General features: G+C 42.3%; 1 protein-coding gene across 4 annotated transcripts in view; it reads right to left on the bottom strand.

The window, feature by feature from the left end:
* LOC127580475 (protein TASOR 2-like) overlaps nucleotides 1–23,847 on the bottom strand; it is a 79,592-nt gene that overhangs the window by 29,484 nt on the left and 26,261 nt on the right. For 3 of the 4 annotated variants that reach the window (XR_007957825.1, XM_052034006.1, XM_052034004.1), the window contains exons 5-17: nucleotides 23,274–23,365; nucleotides 21,814–21,951; nucleotides 20,923–21,050; nucleotides 20,800–20,819; nucleotides 18,704–18,803; nucleotides 13,717–13,817; nucleotides 13,531–13,640; nucleotides 9,453–9,525; nucleotides 8,522–8,596; nucleotides 5,945–6,952; nucleotides 3,195–4,326; nucleotides 1,838–2,276; nucleotides 613–715 (exon numbers count right to left, since the gene is read on the bottom strand). Coding sequence is in view for 3 of the 4 variants with exons in the window: in XM_052034006.1 (XP_051889966.1) it covers nucleotides 613–715; nucleotides 1,838–2,276; nucleotides 3,195–4,326; nucleotides 5,945–6,952; nucleotides 8,522–8,596; nucleotides 9,453–9,525; nucleotides 13,531–13,640; nucleotides 13,717–13,817; nucleotides 18,704–18,803; nucleotides 20,800–20,819; nucleotides 20,923–21,050; nucleotides 21,814–21,951; nucleotides 23,274–23,365 (3,519 nt within the window). In the remaining variant the exon portion in view is untranslated. The remainder of the gene's footprint in view (nucleotides 1–612; nucleotides 716–1,837; nucleotides 2,277–3,194; nucleotides 4,327–5,944; nucleotides 6,953–8,521; nucleotides 8,597–9,452; nucleotides 9,526–13,530; nucleotides 13,641–13,716; nucleotides 13,818–18,703; nucleotides 18,804–20,799; nucleotides 20,820–20,922; nucleotides 21,051–21,813; nucleotides 21,952–23,273; nucleotides 23,366–23,847) is intronic. The other variant, XM_052034005.1, reaches the window with a different exon arrangement.

Genomic DNA, 23,847 nt, shown 5'->3' with positions numbered 1-23,847 from the left:
TTGTTGTGGGTCTAAAGTCACATACAGAACAGAATGGAAAAGGGAAGCAGAATTCTTTTCTGAAGCACATTTATTAAGGAGAGATTTTATTTCTAAAATGGCAAACTGGTATTTCCATGGTCATTAATACTAGCATCTCATTCCAGAGTTACTTAATTATCTGGATCTTAATTCCCCAGCCGCAGTGGTGAACTCGTGTGTCCAGCTCAATAGTTCAGCTGTCTGAGTTACTAGTCCAGTAACATAACCACTATGCCACCACACCTATTTAGTGTAGGATGTTTAGGTGTATGCACTGGGATAAATGATTCAAGACAAGAATTTTAGTGGATCACACCAATAGGCTGTCCATTCACACCATTCCATTCCAGAAGCACACAATCAGAAAATTATGCTGTGATTTTTAAATTAGTGTCTTATTTGCAAGGGAAAGGAATGGCACTAATTAGAACTATTAATCCCCCAGTTGATAGCTTGGATTATTTCCTTTAGCAGGAACTTTCAATATCCACAATGAATTATTTAAGTGACTTGTGTATTTACCACAACATTTTAGATACAATATTAGTGTCACTTCTCCAGGCAGCAACATTCACAATACCAATCTCAAACCTGATAAAGGAGTCGATCTCTGATCCAAACTTTGCTCCTGGGTTTCACTTGCTGATCTCGCATCACCCACATCATCTGAAGATTCCCGTTTGCCATGTTCTTCCTGAAAAAAAAAAGCACGACTTAAAATATCACATAAAATAATGCACATTTTAATTCTTTGCACATTAGCATCACAAGCATATTTCTGGGCAAGCAGCCTGAATTCTGAACCTTTGGTCTGAAGGCACAGGTTCAAATCCCACCACAGTATCTGGAGAATTGAAACACAAGTAAATAAATAATCCTGGAATTAGCCAGCAGATTGTTGGGAAACCCATCTGGTTCATCAATGTTCTTCAGGGAATGGACTCTACCATCCTTACCCAATTTGTCCTGCACATGATTCCAGACCCACTAATGTACTTGACTTAACTGCTTCCTCAGTTCAGGGCAAGTAGAGAACAATAAACACTGGTATTTGCGGTGATGTCAGTATCTTGTAGAAAATGACATCACTGGCAGTAAAACTAAGTAAAAACATGATAACTATGGTTGTTAAACTCAAAATTATTGCCACTCAGCTTTCAATAATTCTACTTTAATTCTAAGAAAGGTTACTTTGGTACTTTTAGAGTTATGGTAGCTGCCATGGTCTCTCACAGTTATAAGGTTGCCATAAGACTCTTGAACAGACCACTTACACAATAAAGCTGAACTCTTGATCTCCCAATCTACCTCGTCATGGCCTTACATTTTATTTGTCTACCTGCACTGCACTTTCTCTGTAACTGTAACACTATGTTCTGCATTCTGTTTTTTTTTTCCCTTTTGTAATACCTTGACGTAGTTATGTATGGAATAATCTGTCTGGATGGCACACAAACAAAAGCTTTTCACTGTATCTTGGTATATCTGAATTACAAACCGATTACCAAATTATTCATCATTTCAAGAACTACCATCCCATATATATCACCAGTGGTGGTTTTACTGGCTTTCCTACTGTCTAAAACTACTTACATCAGCTTCTCCATAATGAAGACCACGTGTCTGTGGAAGAACCGGATTTGCATCTCCTCCCTCCCTCTCTGTAACATTCCCCAATCCTACCAAGTCTCTGATTTCAACCTCTCACCATGTGCCCAATTTTAAATCAAAACTCCTCGAATTTCCAATTCATTTTGGAAAATAACTACGTTATCCCTTGTAATACTCCTTTAGCAAAAACGTTTGCAGTTTCTACCAGGTCACTGCTGGAAGTTTGTGCTGCTACATCCGTCACAGTCTCATTGATGTCACTCTCTCCGCCCTCTTCCTCTGGAGGAACACTCCCTTGGGCTAGTTCTCGTTCACAGACTGGTGCATCGCCGTCACAATAGGCGCCGAGGTTTGAATTCATCTTGATCCTCTTAATTACGGATGACGTGATTACTCCTGGTGCTTGGTGTTCTTCTGAAGCTGCTGACTCTGAGTCACTTTCATTCACGGCGGGCTCCTGAACTCCAGCTGACTCTTTGTACAGATCTCCTGCAGTCACCGTGTCTGGAGCCTCAGTGCATTCTTGTACCTGTCTTATTGCGTTCTGCAGCATCATACTAGACTTGGTATAAAAAAGCCCAATCCACATATGAAGGATAAGCTTCACATCTTTCATGGTCTCTTGGATCGTTGGATCCCAAAGTCTAGAATAAAAGTCATCAGAAAGAAATCATGTTACAAGCATTAGTAATGCATGATCAGGCTTCACTAGCTTGGGTAATCTAATAGAAATTCTGATGAAACATCTTGGACCTGAAACTCTATTTCTCCTTCCACAGATGCTGCCTGACCTGCTGAGTGTTGTTAGCATTTTCTCCTTTTATTTCAGATTTTCAGCATCTTGTTTTTTTTAAAAAATTTTTTCCAGCTCACAACATCTATTCTGCCATTCTTAGCTGATCTGTATCACACCTCCATCAACCAGCTTTGCTTCCACAGCCAGTCAAGTAAAAGGACACCAAACATCCTCTGCACATTCACCCAACACAGCTGAGCACTGGAAGTCCAACCAGAGCAGCTGGCTAACATTACATCTGTATCCACTTGCAAGGAGATATAGCAGGTAGAAGTTGGACTTTGGCACTGGGGCATCGTGGTGACCGAGCAGCCTCCTGCAGGGGTACAAGACAGCTGAGCCACTGGGAGGTCCCTGACCCATTTCCACACCCAAGTTGGTAGATCAAGAGTCACTCTATCAGTGAGGAAGGCTATGCATCCCATTTTGGTCTGCCCATTCAACGGGGACAGCCTTTGCACTGCACATGATCTTTCCAACGTCCACTTATAAGAGCTGAAATATAATTGTCCCTGGGAAGAAATATAACTGTGGACAAGAACGTGGGACACTTCTTACAAATATTCCCAATATATGAATTACACACCGCTTCACGCACAGATCTGTAATGTAAAATAAGAACACTTATCAGTAGTCTCCAAACATTTAGCAAGGAAACAAGTAAAATATATATTAAAAATAGACAGACATATAAACAGAGAATCCAAGATGATTAAACAGCACCACTTTTCTGCTTCCTCATTTCCAAAAGCTTTGAGCAACTTACCCATGTAGTGCTCGATTCACAGATTTCTCTAGTGGGTCATTGGTATACTTGCTGTCCCATTGGTACAGATATGGCCCTTTCCATTTAAATGTCACCTTTATAGTGTCCTTTTCCTCATGTACATAACGAGACTGCTGGCAAGCTTCATCCAACCTGCTCTGTACTGGATCTGTCAGAGTATAATCAGGTATCTGAGCACGTTTTCCTATTGCATCATCTTCCTTCTGTGGATCTGGGGCGGGGTCTCTAATGTTTGTCCGACAACTGTCCTCGCGCCTGAAAGGCAGCACTCTGCCAACTAATGTCCCTTCCTCATAACTTCTCTCCTCATCTTTGGAGGAAACCTCAGAATGAGTCCTGTTCTGTTGGTCAAATGTGGTGGACTGCCTTTTCTCACTCTCCACCGGCATTGATGTAGACTGATAAACCACATCCTCCTTCTCTGACAACACAGGGTTAGCGACGGCTAAACACACGGTTTCTCTATCCCTTGGTGGCCGGGAATATGAATGGTCTACCAAGATATGTGAACCTCGTGGAGCAGTTAAAGATCTGCGAGCCACGTCCTTCCGTACTTGGGTCGGAGATTTGTGAACTTGCAATGTTTCTTGGCTAGGAAAAGCTGGCATGACATCTGTCATATATCTTAAACTCCCAGAGACAGGTTGACTTTCAGAGTGCTCTTGACTTCCATTTTGGTGGCTTTCCGCTACACTTAGTTCTGTGTCAGGCAAACAAGCACTGCCCTTCGCAGGTAGATTGAGAGAACAATTCGATCGCCTGCTGCTCTGAACGGAACCAATCTTGTTGGACGCACCCGTGCCAGATGCCAGGTACAATGATATGGAGCGTTTCTGTTTATATCTAGGTAGTGCCTCGATGGCTGAGCTAATTGCAAGATCGGCAAGAATGTTGAGTGCATCTGTTTCCAAAATATTGGTTTCAATACCCTTCCCTGGGGCTCCACTTCCCTCCTCTGAACCTTTCTTTGACCGTGACTCATTTGGGCTTATGGCCAAGGACAGGGGCTGCAGGGAGGCAGATCCATTGTCAGCAGGCTTGCCTTCTACAAAGTTCCAGGTACAGACACCATATCTTGAAATCTGCTCTGTGTTTATTCCTGTAACACAGACTGACAGGTTTAAAAAGTCATTCATAATTAGATAACACTTGATTACAGCAATAGAATTCATGAAACAGGAGAGAGGCAGAGGGGAGCAGTTCTTTTGTTTGGTTGGCCAAACAACTAACATACATCAAAATCTTTTTCCCCCAGTAGGGGTATCAAAAACAAAAGGGAATAGGCTTAAGCTGAGAAGAACCTGAGGGGCAAGTTTTTTTAAAATAGAGAGTGGTTAATATCTGGAATGTGCTGCCAGAGAGCTGGTAGAGTCAGATACAATTACTACACTTAGGAGGCAATTAGGCAGCAAGGCTTAGAAGGATATGCCCCTAATGCAGGCGAATGGGATTAGTTTAGATGAGCAATAAGGTAGGCATGGAGATGGTGGACCAAAGGACCCATTTCTGTGCCTTATGACTCTAAGATATGGATGTGCATCACATATCCAGCTTCCATTTCCCAATGGGCAGGCACGGTAGTGTAGCAGTTAGCGTAACGCTATTACAGCGCCAGCGACCCGGGTTCGATTCCGGCCACTGTCTGTAAGGAGTTTGCACATTCTCCCCGTGTCTGCGTGGGTTTCCTCTGGGTGCTGCTGTTTCCTCCTACATTCCAAAGACGTACGGGTTAGGAAGTTGTGGGCATGCTATGTTGGCGCTGGAAGCGTGACGACACTTGCGGGCTGCCCCCAGAACACTATGCAAAAAAGGTGCATTTCACTGTGTATTTTGATGTACATGTGACTAATAAAGATATCTTAAGAATGTCATACTCCACAGTAACGCATCGCCTTCAAACAATCACCCTGGGGACACGTCTCATGTTTCCCATCCTTCAAATGTTCAGCCAAAGAGACCAAGAAACTATCAGATCACAAACAGACACCTGCAGAACCTGACCATTTTAGCATCTGGTAACTTCGGAAGTGTAATCACTGTCAGAACTGTAGCAGCCGATTTGCATACAGCAAGCTTCCACAAACCCACAATGCGACAGTGAGCAGATAACCTGTTTTTGTTATGTTGATTGAGGGATAAATATTAGCCGGGACACTGGGGGGTAACCACTATAGTCTTCTGCAATGTCAGGGAACTTTAATACCCAGCTGACAGGGCCTCTGTTTAACACCTCAGTTGAAGGACAGCATTGAGAAGTTAGTCTGGATATTTTGTGCTCAAAACTCCAAAGCTGGATTTGAACTCCCAAGTCTTGATTCAGAGGCAACCACTGAGCCACATTTGGTTTAAAGTAACCATCTGTACTCCTGAGGCTACTCTGAAGCACTGCTCCTAATTAAATGTTAGTACAAGAGCTGTCTTTCTAAAACTGTAACCAGATTGCAACGTCATGCCAAGATCTACCAGTACACCTTTTGGCAGTAGTGGGGAACAGAGAACCAATCCATTCTGTATTATCTTGTACTACCTCAACGCACTGTTTGTCTTAGAGTCATAAAGCACAGAAATGGGCCGTTTGGTCCACCATGTCCGCATTGACCTTATTGCCCATCTAAACTAATCCCATTCACCTGAATTGATCAGTATGAACGGTATGCAAGATAAGTTTGTCACTGTACCTCAGTACATGTGAGAATAATAAGCCAATTCCAATTCAAAGTTCTTCTTACCTGTTTCACTACGGTGCTGGCCCGGCTTCTCCTCTCCCACCTTCCTCGCCTTCCTGCAGTCATCAGCAGCTTTCTCTGCCTTAGCATTTCGGTCGGAGCCCGTTTTAAGAGGCACTCTGGTAGCTTTCATCCTCTTTGCGTTCACTTCCGGAGGGGCAGGCTGTCCCTTGGAGTTACCTTTGGCCGACTCTGCCAGAGCTCTTTTGTTACCGCAAGCAGGTTGCAACCTGGAGGATCGCCCAAGACTTGAAGGTGCAGTTTTGCTGGTGCCACAGTCAGGACCTGGCTTTTCCACTTTGGCAGCTGGTCTGCTTGTTGCTCTGGTGGACAAAGTGTTCCCTTTAAACCTCACTGCACTGGCACTTTTGCTAAAGGCCTTACCAGTAACTGGTTTGCTGGTTGCATTGGTTCTTGCTGCATTGGTGCGTAGATCTCTGTTTGGTGGCTTTGTCTGTTTCTGTGCCATTATCCTCATCTTCATCCCGGAACCAGGAGGTGCATTCTTCACGTGGGAGCTCCTGGTCATGGGACTTTTTCTTTGGACCTGCCCTGGTTTATTTTCCCTTGGGATCGTAGCTTTGCGGGACATTGGTTCTGAAACATGAGAATGGCTCGCAACCTTGGCACTGGACTTCTGACACAGCTTGAGATAGTTTGCCTGAAGTTTCAAAATTGCTGACACAGGCAGCATGTAGTTTGTAGGGTCAGTAAAGTAGGGAGAGAGGCGGGAGACTGTCGATCCCTGGCAGTTTTCTGGAATAGACAGCTCCCTCTCACAGGCAACTTGTGGAAGGCTACCATCTGCATTCTGGTGGGAATTCGGAGGCACCTCTGGTGCCATTTTAAAGTACTCAATGAGACTGTCTTCAACCAGTTTTTTACATGGAGGCTTCTGACTGCCAGAGGATCTCAGACCTTTCGCCACTGCATAACTAACAGCAGGAAGAAGCAGAGATATCTTAGCTGAGAAAGGTGAGCTCTGTCGTGGATGGATTACCTGACCTACATCTGTTTGGCAAAGAAAATCGATATTAACATAGGAACTGAAAGTATAGTGTTCACTTTCCAACATTTCATTCAATCTACCCTTTTACAATCAGCTGCCTACGGGAAATGCCTAATCCTGTCAGATCTTAGAGGCCAGGAATTCTCAGGCCCAGATTTTCTCTTGGAAGAGAGACAGCCTAGGGACACTGGGAGGTAGAAGGATGCCATCAGGTCACCCTGCAGCTATGGAGTAAAACATGCTCCACCATCCAAGGTACTCAAATTGTCAGCAAGACATCTGGGCTGAATTTGATTAACTTAACTGCTGTCCAAAAAACTCACAAATTGAAACCACTGGGTAACTGGAACATATGTTTAACAGCCTACCTAAATTGCAGGATGAACTTCAAAAAAAATGCAGTTGAGTCACAGACAAAGCAGACAAAGTTATATTAAAATAATACTAATTAATTGCAGTAATTTGCAAAATTCTGTGGGCATATTACTTTCTGGGGTGGGGGGGGAGTGATGGTGAGAGTCATAGTTGAGAACACTCAATTGTTTTTTTTAAACATGTAAATCATGCCCATGGAATCTACAGCTATTGCTTGTTTTTGGATAGACAATCCTTACTGCAATGCAGTACATGGCTCCAATCCAGGGAAGTGATTGGTTTATTTTGTGGTGTCTGCTGCAGAAACAGACGCGTCTGGGATCTGGGATCAGGTGGATGGACGCCAGGCCACGGGAGCACCTGAGAGGAAGGTCTGACGATCTGGCCCAATGCAGCAGAGTAGTGAAATGTTGCATCTGTCTCATCTCCACTGAGGCAGTGCCTTCTTGCATTTACATAGGTCCGTCTTTCCCCTTCCCAACCATTACAAGTTTGTATGCGAGTTCCTATAGGATATATTGATACCCAAACCATCATACAATAACTCAGCTGGTGAAGACACTACTGATACAAGCCACACATCCCATTACAGCTCTGTGCAAACATCATAGTCACTTCTCAAGATGTTCCCTGCAATCGAACTTGCCAAGGAAGGAACAAGAGGAAGAAATCATCAGTCAGCGACTCCTAGTCCTGAGCAATGTCTAACAATGTGCCATTGGGAACCAGGGAGTAAGAACAAGAGCAATGTATAGGATCAGGGCTGTTTCCCCAGTGGGTGATTGCACAACCAGCGCTCACCACCGAGTCCTCCAGACAAAAAAAGTCCTCTGGGACATGACGTGGTTAATGCATGGTACCCATGAAACTGGATCACACCTGCAATCAATGCATCCAGGGAATAAGGAAAAAAATCCTCATTAGCTTCTGAGTTCCACTTCACTATAAGATGACCTTTTCCCCCCCCCAATTTAACTTCTTCATTCCCTTCTTTAGGCAGGTGCTAAATGTAGAAGCCTACGATGTACAGAGATCCTCACGTCAGAATGAATTATCAATTAATGCATTAAAAAAAAGGCAGGTTTTCTAGATCACTGTTAAGGAGTCTAAAAACATTTAATATTTTTGGATGACCTTTAAGAGGAGGGAAAACGTTTATGGCGCAGGATAATCAAGAATAAAGAGAGAGTTCGTACCTTTAAGATGAGAAATTCTTGGCGATTTAAAAATGAATACAGCCTGTGCTGCGCCCTGGGTGGTCTTGCTGCTTTCTGCATAACATAAAATAGCCATAATTATGAAGGGCCTCATCAGTACAATATATTCCAATATTCCAACGCTGACTTCAGAAAAGGGGGTGGTCTACATGCACATGTCTACATCAACAGTGCTGAGGTCGAGAGGTTTGAGAGCTTCAAGTTCCTGGGAGTGAACATCAATAGCCTGTCCTGTCAAATCACATAGACGCCACGGCCAAGAAAGCTCACCAGTGCATCTAATTCCTCAGGAGGCTAAATAAATTCAGTATGTCCCCTCTGACACTCACCAACTTTTATCGATGCACCATAGAAAGCATCCTATCTGGATGCATCACAGCTTGGTATGGCAACTGCTTTGCCCTGGTCTGCAAGAAACTTTGCCCAGCGCATCACAGAAACCAGCCTCCCCTCCTTGGACTGTCTTTACCTCTCGCTGTCTTGGTGAAGCAGCCAGCATAATCAAAGACCCCACCCACCCGGGTCAATCTCTCTTCTCTCCTCTTCCATCAGGTAGAAGATACATGAGCCTGAGGGCACATACCACCAGGTTTAAGGACAGCTTCTATCCCACTGTGATAAGACTATTGAATGGTTCCCTTATACGATGAGATGGACTCTGACCTCACGATCTACCTCGTTGTGACCTTGCACCTTACTGCACTGCACTTTCTCTGTAGCTGTGACACTTTACTCTGTACTGTTATTGTTTTTACCTGTACTACCTCAATGCACTCTGTACTAACTCAATGTAACTGCACTGTGTAATGAATTGACCTGTACAAATGGTATGCAAGACAAGTTTTTCCACAGTACCTCAATACAAGTGACAATAATAAACCAATACCAATGTCTTTATATACATGCTTACCTCTAGCAGAGCTGGCAACAGATTCGCTGAACAATATGAGGAGCCCCTGATCCTGTAAGCATTTCACAATTGCCTGGGGGGGGGAAAATACATGCATGGAATTAAATGGAGGGCTATGTGGGAGGTTGGGGGGGGGGGGGTGGTGTTAGATAGATATTAGAGCAGGATAAAATGTCAGCACAACATTGTGGGCCAAAGGGCCTATACTGTGCTGTAGTGTTCTATGAATTCTGGTAGGGATACAAACACACTGACATTGAAAAGAGGGTCAAAAGGTATTTTAAAGGAGTAACAATGTGCATTTGGATTGAATATTTAACGTAAAAAGCATCTCCCAGACTTCAGGAAGAAACAGACAGACACAGACTTCCATCCCCTTGAGCATACTCTGCCTTCAATAAGATTACAGCCAATCTCCTGTGCCTCGTCTACTTCCTGCCCAATCCCATAGTGCTTGATCCTCTTTAAGTGTCCTAAAACTTACTGATCTCTGCCTTAAACGTACTTAGCAAATCCACAACATTCTGGAGTAAAGAATTTCAAAGATTTACTATCCTCTAAGAAACATCTCAGTCACAAAGAGGCAACCCCCAATCCACGACTATGAACTCTTGTTCTAGACATCTCAGCCTTAAAGCCCCTCAGTAAATTACTTAAAATCTCATGTGTTTCAACACTGAACTATTTGGAATTCTGTAGACACATCAGACTCATTACAAGACATGGCAACTCCATATCTGAGTAAAGGGGTTTCTTAGTATGATTTTAAACACAGCAAGTTCTTCCCTAATCCCATCTTGCAAAGGAAACAGGACAAATGTAAAAGTCCTTATGTATATTTTTGTGCATTGAGCCAGATCATCAGACCTACTTGTGCAAGCCTCCACCCTGCACATTCTCCATCCTGATATGAACCAGAAGTTATTATTAGAATCCATAGTGAACCAGAAGTTATTATTAGAATCCATAGTTCTATGGATAATACACAGGCCTGACACAGTCATTCAAACAAGTAGGCATGAGCCACTTGACCCTTTGAGCCTGCTCCGCCATTTAATAAGATCACGACTGATCTGAATGCAACTTCAATTCCACATTCCCAACCATCCGGGGTAAACTTTCACCCTCTTGCTTATCAAAAATCAATCTACGGCTCTCTTAAAATTTCAAAGACTCTTCCTCAAAAGGCAGTGGACGCAGAGTTCCGAAAGCTCAAACTTCAATTTTAGCAAAAATTCTGCTCATCTGTCTTAAATGGACAACCCTCTGCACTAAACAATGAGCCCCCTAGTTCCAGGAAACATCCTCTACATCCACTTTGTCAAGAATCCACAGGACCTTAACTTGCTTCAATCAAGTCACTTCTCATTCTTCTAAGCTACAATGGAAAAAACAAGCCAAACCCATCTAGTCTTTCCTCATAACTCACCCATTCCAGGTATTGATCAATTAAACCTTCTCTGAACTGCTTCCAACACATTAACATCCTTCATTAAATCAGGTAGTACTCCAAACGTAGTCTCACCAATGCTCTGTATAACTGAACTATAACCTCACTACTTCTGTATTCAATTTCCCCAGCAATAAACCATAGCATTATATTAGTTTTCCTAATCATTTGCTGTAGAGTATCCTTTTGTGAATCATACACTAGTACACCGAGATCCCTTTTCATAAAAGATAAACGGAAGGCTTTAGCAATTTTACATCCCATTAAAAGGGAACATTAGGATTAGAGTGGGGAGTATGGGGAAGCTATCGATGTAAACAACTTGATTCATCTCCTATCCCACAGCATTTTTATGGACTGTGCAAAGCACAGGAACCTTTAACACAGGAGGAGACCACACAGCCCCTCATATCTATGCTGGCTCTTTGAGAGAAAGAGCGAAATAAAACATAATTATTGTCCAGAGGTTCTGCAGATATTGGAATCTGGAGCAACATACACAAAATGCTGGAGGAACTCAGCAGGTCAGGCAGCATCTATGGAGGGAAATGAACAGTCGACGTTTTGGGTCAAGACCCTTCAATTATTGTCCATATTCCTGTAACTCCCCCTCAAGAACCAATCCAACTCCCATTTAGCATTACTTTTGGAATCAACTTTCAACACACTTTCGGGCAGAATGTTCCAGAGCACAACTCTAAAGATTCTAACATTGATGGCTTTTAAATCTCCACTTCGCTTATCATCTCGAAACCCTGTGCCAGGTCATCTCTTAACCTTCACTGAATCAAGGGCACAGCTGATGGGGCTTTTAGAAACATAGAAAACCTACAGCACAATTCAGGCCCTTCGGCCCACAATGCTGTGTCAAACATATCCCTACCCTAGAAATTACTAGGCTTACCCATAGCCCTCTATGGGTTTTGTTCATTCGTTTGTTCATTCCTGACACTTAAACAGGCAATCGGTACTAATGCAGGCAAATGGAATTGAAGTAGATGGCCAACAAGGTCAGCATGGACTTGATGGGCTGAAGGGCCTACTTCTATCACTGTTCTCATCACCAAATAAAATCCCTCTCCTAGTAGGAGAGGTCACCCTCAGGGTGCTAGTTACTGCATGGAATCAGATGCACCGCAGTCGTTTCCAACACCCTACTGTGGAGTGTCCTACTTACAGGCCAATTATCCTCTTTCCTTCTGAAATCTATTGCCCAACAAGATTCAGTTTGAATAAAAATGGGGAGGAGGTGGGAAAGCCCTGGCTCAGTCTAAAATCAGTTAATATAACGGTCAGTTGGTTGGTCTTTGGGGGAACCTTTCAGTTGTTGCATCACAAAGGGACAAGTGACCAGCTACTATTGGTAGACACTGGGCAGATGTGGAATTCACATCCTGAGGCAGGTGGCACTGGTTTATGCCGGGGGAAGCTGGGGGTTTACATGAAAGAGCAGAGAGTGGTGTGGGAGATTGAAGAGATGGGCACACTCCTCTGGAGTTAAAATAATCCGTACAGCCAACAGAATTGACAATAAGAGACAATTGGATAAGTTCGTAGATAGGAGGGGTTTAGAGGGATATGGGCCAAATGCAGGCAAATGGGACTAGCTTAGGTATTTTCACCCAAGGAATGGGGGGTCTGGAACTTCCCAAGTGGGAGAAGCGAAGACCTTCACTGTATTTTAAGAATACCCAGATAAGTACTTGATGTACCATCCTACAAAGCTGTGGCATTGTCTTGTAAATTCTTTCCTTTCAGACACTTATCAATGTTACTGCACCTGGCAGTGCATTTCAGACCCAATCTCTCACTGTGTGTAAAAAAAAATGTTCCTTTGTCACTTTTGGTTCTTCTGCCAGTCACCCACGTCCCCTGGTTCTTAACCTTGGCACCAATGAGAAGTTTCTTTCCATCTACTCTGTCTATGGCTCTCATCACTTTCTTCTGCATTCAGCTGATTTTCCATCCATGATGCCATAACCCCTTTTATTCTCCAGTTTTCTATCATGATGACAAGCCTGCTATGTGGCAACGCAACAAATGCCGTTTTCCAAGTCTATATACACCACATCAACCATATTTCCCTTAACAACCCTCTCTGCTATTTCATTAAAAAAAACATCAAGTTACTCCGACTCAATTTCCTCTAACAAAGGCATGGTAGCATAGCAGTTAGTGTAATGCTATTATAGCGCCAGTGACCCGGGTTCAATTCCAGCCGCTGTCTCTAAGGAGTTTGTACGTTCTCCCCGTGTCTGCGTGGGTTTCCTCCGGGTGCTCCAGTTTCCTCCCACGTTCCAAAGACGTATGGGTTAAGAAGTTGTGGGCAAGCTATGTTGGCACCAGAAGCGTGGCGACACTTGCGGGCTGCTCCCAGAACACTCTATGCAAAAGGTGCATTTCACTGTGTGTTTCGATGTACATGTGACTAATAAAGATATCTTATCTTATCTACTTTCTCTAATCAATCCACACTTGTCCAGCCGACCTTTTCATTATTTCTTCTTTAACTTTCCCTATCAAGGTTAAACTGACTGGCTTGTAGTTACTGGGTTTACCCCTACACCTTTAGAGGTGCAACTAGAAGTGACCACCAAGCCTTTCCTTCATAAGTAATACAGTTCTTACCAAGTTCTTTTCCTTCAATTCATCCAATAGAGGACCCAGTTGAGGAGTGTCTCCTTCTTCCAGATATTCCACCAGCTCATACCAACTGCAATATAAACCTTCCAAACAAACTGAGACAAACAATGGGTTAGTGTTTCAGCTGAACATATTGTAGATTAACATGTGGAGCAAATCAATTTTAAATACCTTCTTTTATCACGTAAGTTTTTCTTTCAAAAACTGCCTGTGGCAATTTGATTTTCAGTTCATCGATCTTGATCACATATTCAATTTCAAGCTTTGTTGGTCTGAAAACAAAAACGTACGCAGCTAAAAAATGGTAATATTTAGTAGAAGTCATCCATGTTGATGAAATACAGCTTCGCAATCCATAACTGTTGTTGTGCAATCTATTTACAAGTCACAAGGCCCTCTGTGACTTGCAACCACATTATAACACTCAACCATGCACTATTTTGCATGTGGTCCACCAGTTGCAATGGAGCAACCATGTTCTCACAGTCAACCATGCAATATTTTGCACGGTTGACTGTTATAACGTGGTTGCTCCGTTGCAACTGGTGGTCCACAGAGCTCAGGGATGAATTACAGCATCGATGATATCAATTACAATTGGTCACCTCAACATCGGGTGTAGGCATAAGGGACTGTACACTTGCTCAGCAGTGACATCGACAGTGATAATTGATCCCATCCTTGCAGCCACCCTGTTCCTCAAAATGTGTGCAGAGAATATTGAAGACAGTCCCTGCCACGTCTATAGAAAGCAATCTTCCATTTAATATGACAATGTTTAAGAGACATTTGGACAGGTACATGGACAAGAAAGGTTTAGAGGGATATGGGCCAAATGCGGGCAAAAGGGACTAGCTCAAACATCTTGGTCGGTAGGGACGAGTTGGGCCCAAGGGCCTGTTTCCTTGTGACTGTGTGACTCTATAAAACAAGATGCTTCGTCTGCTCTTTGCCACTAGCTTGTGGCACATTTCAAAAGGTATGAACAACAGAGTTGAGGGTTGGCGTGGATTCTCTGTATCTCTCTATGACTCCACGTGTTAATACAATTCTCGGCACATAGTGCTGATGGGTATTTTGCACCACCTGTTGGCAATGTGTTGTCATTAATAATTGTTGGGTCAGTTTTCAGTCAATGGAGCACACACGCACACACAGAAATGGCAATACATTTTCACATCCTCTTGTGGGAATGGAAATCTGCCTTACCCGTGTACCTCAATGTCCTGGCAGTCTGTGGAACAGCACACAAGGAATTAATAGTTTTCAGGTGAACAGGCAACTGTAAACTACATATTGCACTCAGGTTACTTCCAAGGAGAAGTAATTAAAAGAGTTGTAAATACTGGGTGGTCATTGTGAACAAGGTCATACTAAAACGGCAAGAGGCTGGTACAAGTGTCTGAGAGGGGAATATAAGCAGAGCTTTAAATCGGTGAGAAATTAAAAGGATTCATTACATTTTACTGGGTTCATGCTTGTTATTCTATCATCGAACTGCTTTTATTTCAAGATGAGGAGACAGGAGACTGCAGATACTGGAATATGGAGCAACACACAAGATGCTGGAGGAACGAGCAGCTAACTAGCCCCGTCTCTTTTCCGTCTCTCACCATCTGCCCATCACCCACACACTCCTCCCACTGGTTCCCCTCCTCCACTACTCTCCTCTGCCACCCCACCTCCCTCCCGTTATTCCATGCTCTGCCTTCCTCTGCTGTCAAATTCCATCTTCAGCCCTGTGTCACTCCCACCCATCACCTCCCAGCTTCCAGCGCTGTTCCCACTCTCCCCTCCCCCTTCTGCCTATCACCTCCCTCACTGGATCCACCTATTGCCTTCCAACTGTTGGTCCACCCCTCTCCGCACCCCCGCACCCCCCCCACCTTTTTATACTGGCCATCTATCTTTCAGTCCTGATGAAGGGCCTCGATTCAAAACATCGACTGTCCATTTCCCTCCACAGATGCTGCCTGACCTGTTGAGTTCCTCCAGCATTTTGTGTGTCGTTTTTATTTCAATATGTTTTTCTGGTAATGTGGTTGGAATATTGCAATCAAAGGAATCAAGCATATACACCATTGCAATGATGCTCGAAAAGGTCCACAGCATACAAGGAAAGGCTGCCTGCTTGATTGGCACCCCACCCACTAGCTGAAACATTCACCCTCTGTATCATCAGTGCACCGTGGCTGCAGTGTGTACAAAATGCACTGTACTTGCTCCTCTTTGTCCTCTACACTACCTTCCGAATGACAACCTCTTCCACCTAGAAGGACAAAGGCAGAAGGCACATGGGAACACCACCCTGACAGGTTGCCTTCAGTGTCACACACCATCCTGAGTGGCCAATACTCATCCATTCCTTCACAGTCACCAGGTCCAAGTCCTGCAACTCCCTGGTGAACATCATTTTGGGAGCACCTTCAGAAGGAGGATTACAACATCACCAGCACCTACTCAAGGGCAATTAGGAATGGGCAATAAAGTTTGTCACAAACCAGCAACAAAAGAAACACACTGAGCATGATTCAGTGTTAAAAACTATTTTATTAATCACTACTTATGATAATATGTAAAATAAAAGTAAAAATGTTAGTATGTTAGAATTCAAAAATGTTAAACCTCGAACGTTAACCCCAAAACTAAACTCTTCGTGTGTGTGTGTGTGACAAAGTCCAAAACTCCCAGTTCCGGAATGGTTCTTAAAGTTCAGTTCCGCAAGCCATAAGGTGAAACATGAGCAAGGGCTTCTTCAACAACCACCGTTGTCTGAAGATAAGACGTAGATGTAGAGAAACATAGAGAGAGTAAATACGAAATCCAAATGTTCCATGATGGAACCCAAACGACACTTCAGTGTTTACTCGGTAGTGACTTCCTCACCCCGAAAAGCATCCGAACCGTGGTCGTCCACATACAAATACCTGTTTCCTTCTACAGGTCAGCAACAAAGTGAACTCCACCGGATTACTTCCAACTTCCATACATGGATTTCAGTGGCAAACACAGTTATTGTTTCTCATCCATCGATAGAGAAAACAAGCAGGCTGGTGTCTCTCTCCCTTCTCTCTCTCTCTCCTTCTTCTTCTTCTTCTTCTGACTTCTTCAACAACGTCATTACGTCCTTTATCTTCTATTGACGTAAGCACGCCCCACACACACATACACACACACTCTCTATCTTAAAGGGACTTTCACTGAGTCTGTAACAAGTTGGCCCTGCAATCTGATAAAGTATTACATTTTTAAAATAGCTTCAGTTAATTCTGAATACTACTCACAAGGGAATCATAAGTATAGGGCTTCAATAAGGATCTGAACCCAAACTGTTACAATCTTAAAGATAACAAGGTGCAGAACAAGAAAGAAGTCCAACTCCTTCAGGGATTGGACTCTTACAAAGAAAAAGGAGAAAATCAAAGATGCACATACTGTAAAAATAATTCACAATCACTGAATGGCTTCAAAGATCTCCACACTTTGCTAATTACATTTAATATGTGCCTGAAACTCCACACACATCAACTCAACTTGTAACTCCAACAGAGACCCAGGGTGTCAGGAGCTGCAACGTTGGAAAAAATACTTTGCATTCAATATTCAAAGTATAGCAATACTGATGCCTATGCAATACTTTGCATGTTGAATGCCAACATGACCCTGCCTAGAAATTCCAACACCACCCATCACCCTGTTCTAACACAAGGTGCTGGACTGACAAAGCTACTCAATCACAAGCTGCTGAAGTTCATTGCAGTCTACTTTCGTTGGGCAAGGAATCAATATGGTTAATGATCTATGAGAAGACGCCAACAATACCATTAATCTCAGAACAACCCAACCTTAGATGTCGCTGAGGGAATTACTGGAGGCAATCACAACACACTTTGGGAGCAATAATCACCCTAATGTCTTGCTGAAGTAGCTTCCTGGACTGCCCAATACACCAGAGCGTAGAGGCATAACTACCAGCGTCTACTACTGTCTCCCCAGTGATCAGGCATTAAATTTATTCCAAAGTTACAATGCCTTTAAGGCATTTAACTGTTAACCAGCCCAGCAAATTCTCATCTTTACTGGCCAGTGGCTCCTGTGGGAAATCGAACAGTTGTCACAGGGCTGCTGGATTCACCCTGAGCCGGACACTCCCGGTCGCACTCACTAAACTCCCTTCACCCTCGAACAGGGTCACATTGACGTCTCCCTCCGGGAACCTTTCACTTCAAGTTTCTTTTTCAATCTTTTTATTGAATTTCTAATTAATTCAAATTAATATAATAACATTAATAACTATACATATGGTGCAAAGAGATTGGGATAACAATAATGACGGTTAATATTTACACTCACAAGGAGTAAAATATATAATCTGAACCTCCCGCTCTCTTGCTAAGTGAGCGTGATACAAAAAAGAAATTGAAAAGAAATTTGATTATATGAAAAGAAAACCCCCAAATCAAAAAAAAGTATAATAATAAACAAAAGCAAACCAAGAACTTCAAAAGAAAAACTGGACTGATATTTCTTCGGTTAAAAAAAAATTATTATGTTGTTAGCTCCACTCCTCTATTAATAACCAAAGGTTCTTGAAAATCACTTCAAGTTTCATTGAAAGCCAGTTGACTAGGGGATATTGTGGGGGAAAAAATACCCCAAAGCAGAGATAAAAACACTCTTCTTAAGAAACCCTATGAAGGTAAACTGTAGCATTGTATCACAGTGCATCTCCCAACAGATATTAACAGCATGGAACAGGGCATTTTCCAAAACCCTTCCCCTTCGTTGCTAAGTGTGCCTAGCACCAGACAACTGCACTGTGTAAGCCATCAGCGTGACAGAACTTCTGTTTTGTAGCCTTAATCGTTTACATATTAGATGAGCTACAATCAACTTCATCTAGAAATCAGTCTCCAGTCCGTGCACTGGACATGGTACACAACTAGTTTTTGTGTCCTCTACTCCGCTTCCAAAATTCGAACCAACTCGGGATAAATTTCCAGGTATTTTTATTAGTAGCTTGAAACCATAAGACACCCCAAGGTCCTTCACAGGGGCATTAAAATTTGACATGGAATCACATAAGAAGGTATTAGGAACAGCGACTTAAAGGGAGGGAGAGCAGGGGAACAGTGGAAGAAATAAAGGGCACACTTACAAAGTAACCGGCATCAATGCACTGCCATTCGACTTCAGAGCCACACTGATCTCCTTGGATTTGTTGATGAGTTTTCCTTTCCAAAGGCAATACTGCACAGCTAAACACAAAGGGTTGAGGCTTTAGCAAATAAAGTTATCTGAGAACAGGACTGCGTATGCACACAGTACAGTAACAATCCATACTGCGATTACAAATGCCAAGCCAAACCACAAAGAGAAATACGTAGTCTGCTCTCATTAGTTCAAATTTGTTTGTTCCATTTGTAAATAAATAAATAACATTAATTGAAGTTAATGCTATTTAATTGTCTTCTAAAAGAATGATTTAAAAGAATAGTAACTAAACTTACAGTGAAACCAGAACGTGCACAATAAATTCAGACTGGCATTTATCACGCATACAAATCCAATTCCACATTCTCATCTGGATCCCCAGGTTTTTATTCCGCTTTTACTTTCGACCATCTCTCTGAACTATTTTCAAAACAGACATGCTCCCTGCTTCAATCCCCAACACCTGAAGTGCATTCCACAACCTAACAACTGTCTGCACAGAATGTCTCTCTTCCTCTCTTTTCTGAAGTCCTTGTACTAAACAATGAAGACAAAGAAAAAGAAAATTATTCTTGTCATTAGGTCACCTTGTTCTGGAGTTCCGATCAATTTTGTCCCATCCTGTTGTCATTTAAAACACTTCAGAAATAAGAAGTCCAATCAAAACAGACACTGCTGGAAACAGTCAGTAGGTCATGCAGCATTGGTGGAAAGAGAAAAGAACTCGCATTTCGGGATGAACGATCTTTGACCTGAAATATCAATTCAGTTTCTCCTTCCATGGATGCTGCCTGAATACCCAAGTATTTCCAGTGTTTACTATTTTTATTCCAAATTACCAGCATTTGCAGTTCTTTAAACTTTCAAAAAAAAGTTCTGCACTTATATTTCCTTCTTTTACCAACTACTTCATTTTATATCCCATGGCACTAGGCTCCTGTGACAGTGTGAACAGTTTCTCCTTAACTCTCCAGGTTAGTTAGACACAATTTGCCTTTATCAAATCTTGAAGCAGGGTCTTGACCCAAAACGTCAACAATTCCTTTCCCCCACACAGACGCTGCTCGACCCGCTGAGTTCCTCCAGCAGTTTGTTTCTTTTGCTCCAGATTCCAGCATCGACAGTTTTTTTGTGTCTCTTCTTTATCAAATCCATTCCAGCTTTTTCCAAATGACTGCTAATTCAGTCCCTGTCTATTGTTCCTGGAGCTTCCTCTGCCATCAAAGTTGAGCTGACTAGTCTGCAATTACTGGGTTTTTCTGTACAAAGCTGCAGCATCTGCAATTTTGCAGTCATTAGACACCACCACCGAATGAATAGAGGTCTGGGAAATTGTGGTTGGAGTCTCTGCAATTTCCTCCCTTATTTCCCTCAGTGACCTCAGATGCATTCCACCTGGGCCAAGTGATTTATCCACTGTTATGTAGAGCGAGCCTTTCTGGCATCTCTATCAATTTTTAGTCCATCCAATATCTTAACTGCATTTTCCTTTGCTAAAACTCCAACCAACGTAAAGTACACATTAGTACCTCTGCCATGCCCTCTATCTCCATGAGAAGATTTCATTTTGGATTTTGGTTGCCCCTTACAACGCTCTTCCCTGTTAACATGCCTTAAGAATAGTCTTAGATTCCATTTTATGTGTATTGTCAAAACACAGAGCCAAAAGACATTCATAAGCGACCAGATATCAACTACAGACTTTCAAATATTGCACCAGATCAGAAGCATATTAGAATTAAAAGCAAACTTTAAAATTCAAGATAAAAGCACTTCTTTAAAATATTCAGCTTCTGACTGATTCTGCTTCCACTGGAATGAGATACAATCACTATGTTTAAGAGACATTAGACAGGCACTTGAATAGGCAAGGCCTAAAAGGATACAGATCTAATCCAGGTAAACAGGATTCATGTAGATAGGCAAAAAGGTTGGCATGGATGTGGTGGGCTGAAGGGCCTATTTCTGTGCTGTACAACTCTATGACTCTACAACAGAATAAGCCTAACAGCAAGAATTTAAAAAGGAAATGAAAATTACCTTGAATTTTAGAAGAATCTCTGGTAAGGAGAAAAGTGACAGAAAAAGTTAATTAGATAGGATTTTCAGGGATCATTTGTAAAACAATAATTACATTATCCCAAACAGGAAAAGAGAACTCACATCCCAATCTCTCCTGACTGTGTCGTGATGCACTTGTAGTCATAGTACTGAAATGCTACAACAGCGTATGGATAAACTTGTCTAGGGCAATGCTGAACATCACACTGTTCAAACTCATACAGATAATACTGTAACAAAGGGAAATAAAACTGATCACTGAAAAGATACAAGATTTGAGCATTTCAATCAAATGTCAGAATACATTAGCAAAGCTTTTATTAAGAACAAAACTTCAAATACTGAATCAACAAAAAAGTCCTACATTGAGAATGGACAGAGCGAAGTTTCTCTCTTTTCCATCTTCACAACTAATTTATAAAAGGTTATTAAAGCAACATACCTTAGTTCTTTCAAACCAAAGCAGAAATAATTTCTTGAGAAAAGTGTATTGACTGTGAGTGAGGCAGCTAACAATCAAACTCAGAGAGGAAGCAACATCAAAAATACCCATTAAACAAGAGTTTCAGGCAAATTCAGAGGGTATAGACTCAGCCAGCTCAAATTGGGGGGCACAACCCTCCCAACCATCGAGGACACCTTCAAGAGGCGATGCCTCAAGGTGGCAACATCCATCACCAAGGACCCTCACCATCCGGGACATGCCCTCTTCTCATTATTACCATCAAGGAGGTGGTACAGGAGCCTGAAGACCCACACTCAACCATTCAGGAACAACTTCTTGCCCTCCACCATCAGATTTCTGAACAGTCCATGAGCCCATGAACACTACCTTAATATTCCTTCTTTTTTGCACTATTTGTTTATTTTGTAATTTATAGTACAGTTATGTCTTTGCACTGTACTGCTGCTGCAAAACAAGCAGATTTCATGACATATAAGTCAGTGATAATAAATATGATTCTGAAATGCAAAATTTAAAAAAAACTTTACCTGTGTCAGTTCAAAGGCTTGAAAGTGGCTTATTCTGGAAGAAACTTTCTCACTGTTTGTGGAGATATGGCAATTGTAGCCAGGAGTTGGACTGGTGAAATCAGAAGTGTAATTTTCAATCACAGGCTTCACTCTACCCTGTTAAATAAACAACACTGCAATGGATTTACTCTCAAATACAAGGAAGTGGAGAGAAAAATAAAGTAGTTTTTAAATCGAGTTAAGAAAAGTCCTTTGGCCTGACCTAAGAGAATTACACCATTGGGCATCTATTAATTTCACGAGTGGATTGAACAACCAGAGGCCAAACTGTCAAGTGAATATCAGATGTCACACTAGCCTCCAGTCAATCAAGGAGAAAAACACCAGGGATCTTGCTTCTATTACCACTGACATTAGGGCTGTACTAGCAAGAATGGTGCAGCTGGTAGAGATGCTGCTTCACAACACCAGAGGCCCATGTTCAATCCTGACCTCGCGTGCTGTGTGGCATTTGCAAGTCCCCTCTTAACTGTGCGAGTTTCCTCCAGGTGCCCCGGTTTCCTCACACATCCCAAGTTGTGCAAGTTGGTAGGCTAAATGGCCACTGTAAATTGCCCCTGGTGTGTTGGTGAGCGGTGGAATCTCAGAGCAGACCAAGAGAGTGTGGGAAGAATAAAAAGTGGGATTAACATAGGGTTAGCGTTAATGCCTGGTTGATGGTTGGCATGAACCTGATTGCCTGGAAGGCCTGTTTGCATGCTGTTTCTCACTCTATGACTATCATTTCTGACTTCTGACCACCTTTGCTCAACAGATGGCAGCATTTCATCCTGTACACATGCATTGATCCATAGTATTGTGGTGAAATATTAAATGCTTCAATATGGCGGCATGCGCAGTTAAAATCAAAAGATTCACTGAGCAGTACTGAGATGACATTTGGTTGTAAGCCAAACCAAAAAAAAATACATTTCTTTTTAAATGTTGGACTGAGTGAAGGAATCAGGATCCAATTTAGAAGTTTCAAGAGAAAGTGACTCAGGCGTAATTAGAGAGTCAAATCTAGCATGGTTAATTTACAACTCCTCTTCAGTGGCTAGGGCACAGCTACTAAAGCGGTGTGTTAACGCTGGCCTTGCCAGAGACATCTTTTGGATGATTTTTATTTTAAAAACAAGCACAAGGAACAGCACAACTCAGTCAATAAATGAAACACATCCTATTCCAAGATATCCAAGATTAATTTTCTGAAATTCCCAGTATGCAAAGGACACCAAATGGGTAATACTGCAGCAGGAACAAAGCTGTGCACGTGAAATAATATTGCAGCTTTGCTATAGATAGACAATACAGAAGGCTCCAAAAACCAGTTTTACAGAAAGGAATGGCTAGATTAAAAATAAGGTAGAACAGGTTACAAAAAGTTGAAATAAGATTTTCTGGATAAGATATAAACACAATGCTTTCTTTTACTTTACCTTAATTATTTTAAATACAAGAATATAGCCTTGCTTCCCATGATGCCATGGTGTAGGATGAAGAAAGTCAGAATATTTACAAAGATATACTCCTGTAAGGCAATGATAAATATCAAAGTTAATTAGTCTCTATAGCAACAATCATTCAACAGAACCCAATACCTCATTCCTAAGGCCTTGAACTTGTACCACAAGTTTAAGCACGCAAGAGAGGGAATAGATTGGAGATTAGACCGTTTCCTTTCCTTGAGAGTAGCAAGCCTGTGGAATACACTTGTTGGTGTGACTGGTGCTAACTACTGAGTGGAAGCTGGATCAGTTTCTGACTCAGACAGAGGTGACGTCATTAGTTAAGAGGTACAGGAAGTAAAACTAAAACCTTACTCAAATCCAACCCAACCTTAACACAACAGCCAATTGGAACCCAACCCAAACCTTGGCATATATAACTTTTTTTTTCTGTACACCATCCAACCATCACTATAAATATAACAATCTCAAACATTCTGCACACATCCAACAAACCGTGTTGACTGGGATAAAGTAGTGGGATGGGCCAGGTCCAATCTGAACC

This window comes from Pristis pectinata, chromosome 19 (genome assembly GCF_009764475.1).
Source record: "Pristis pectinata isolate sPriPec2 chromosome 19, sPriPec2.1.pri, whole genome shotgun sequence".
Classification (NCBI taxonomy): domain Eukaryota; kingdom Metazoa; phylum Chordata; class Chondrichthyes; order Rhinopristiformes; family Pristidae; genus Pristis; species Pristis pectinata.
This window is presented reverse-complemented; position numbering and strand designations above follow the sequence as displayed.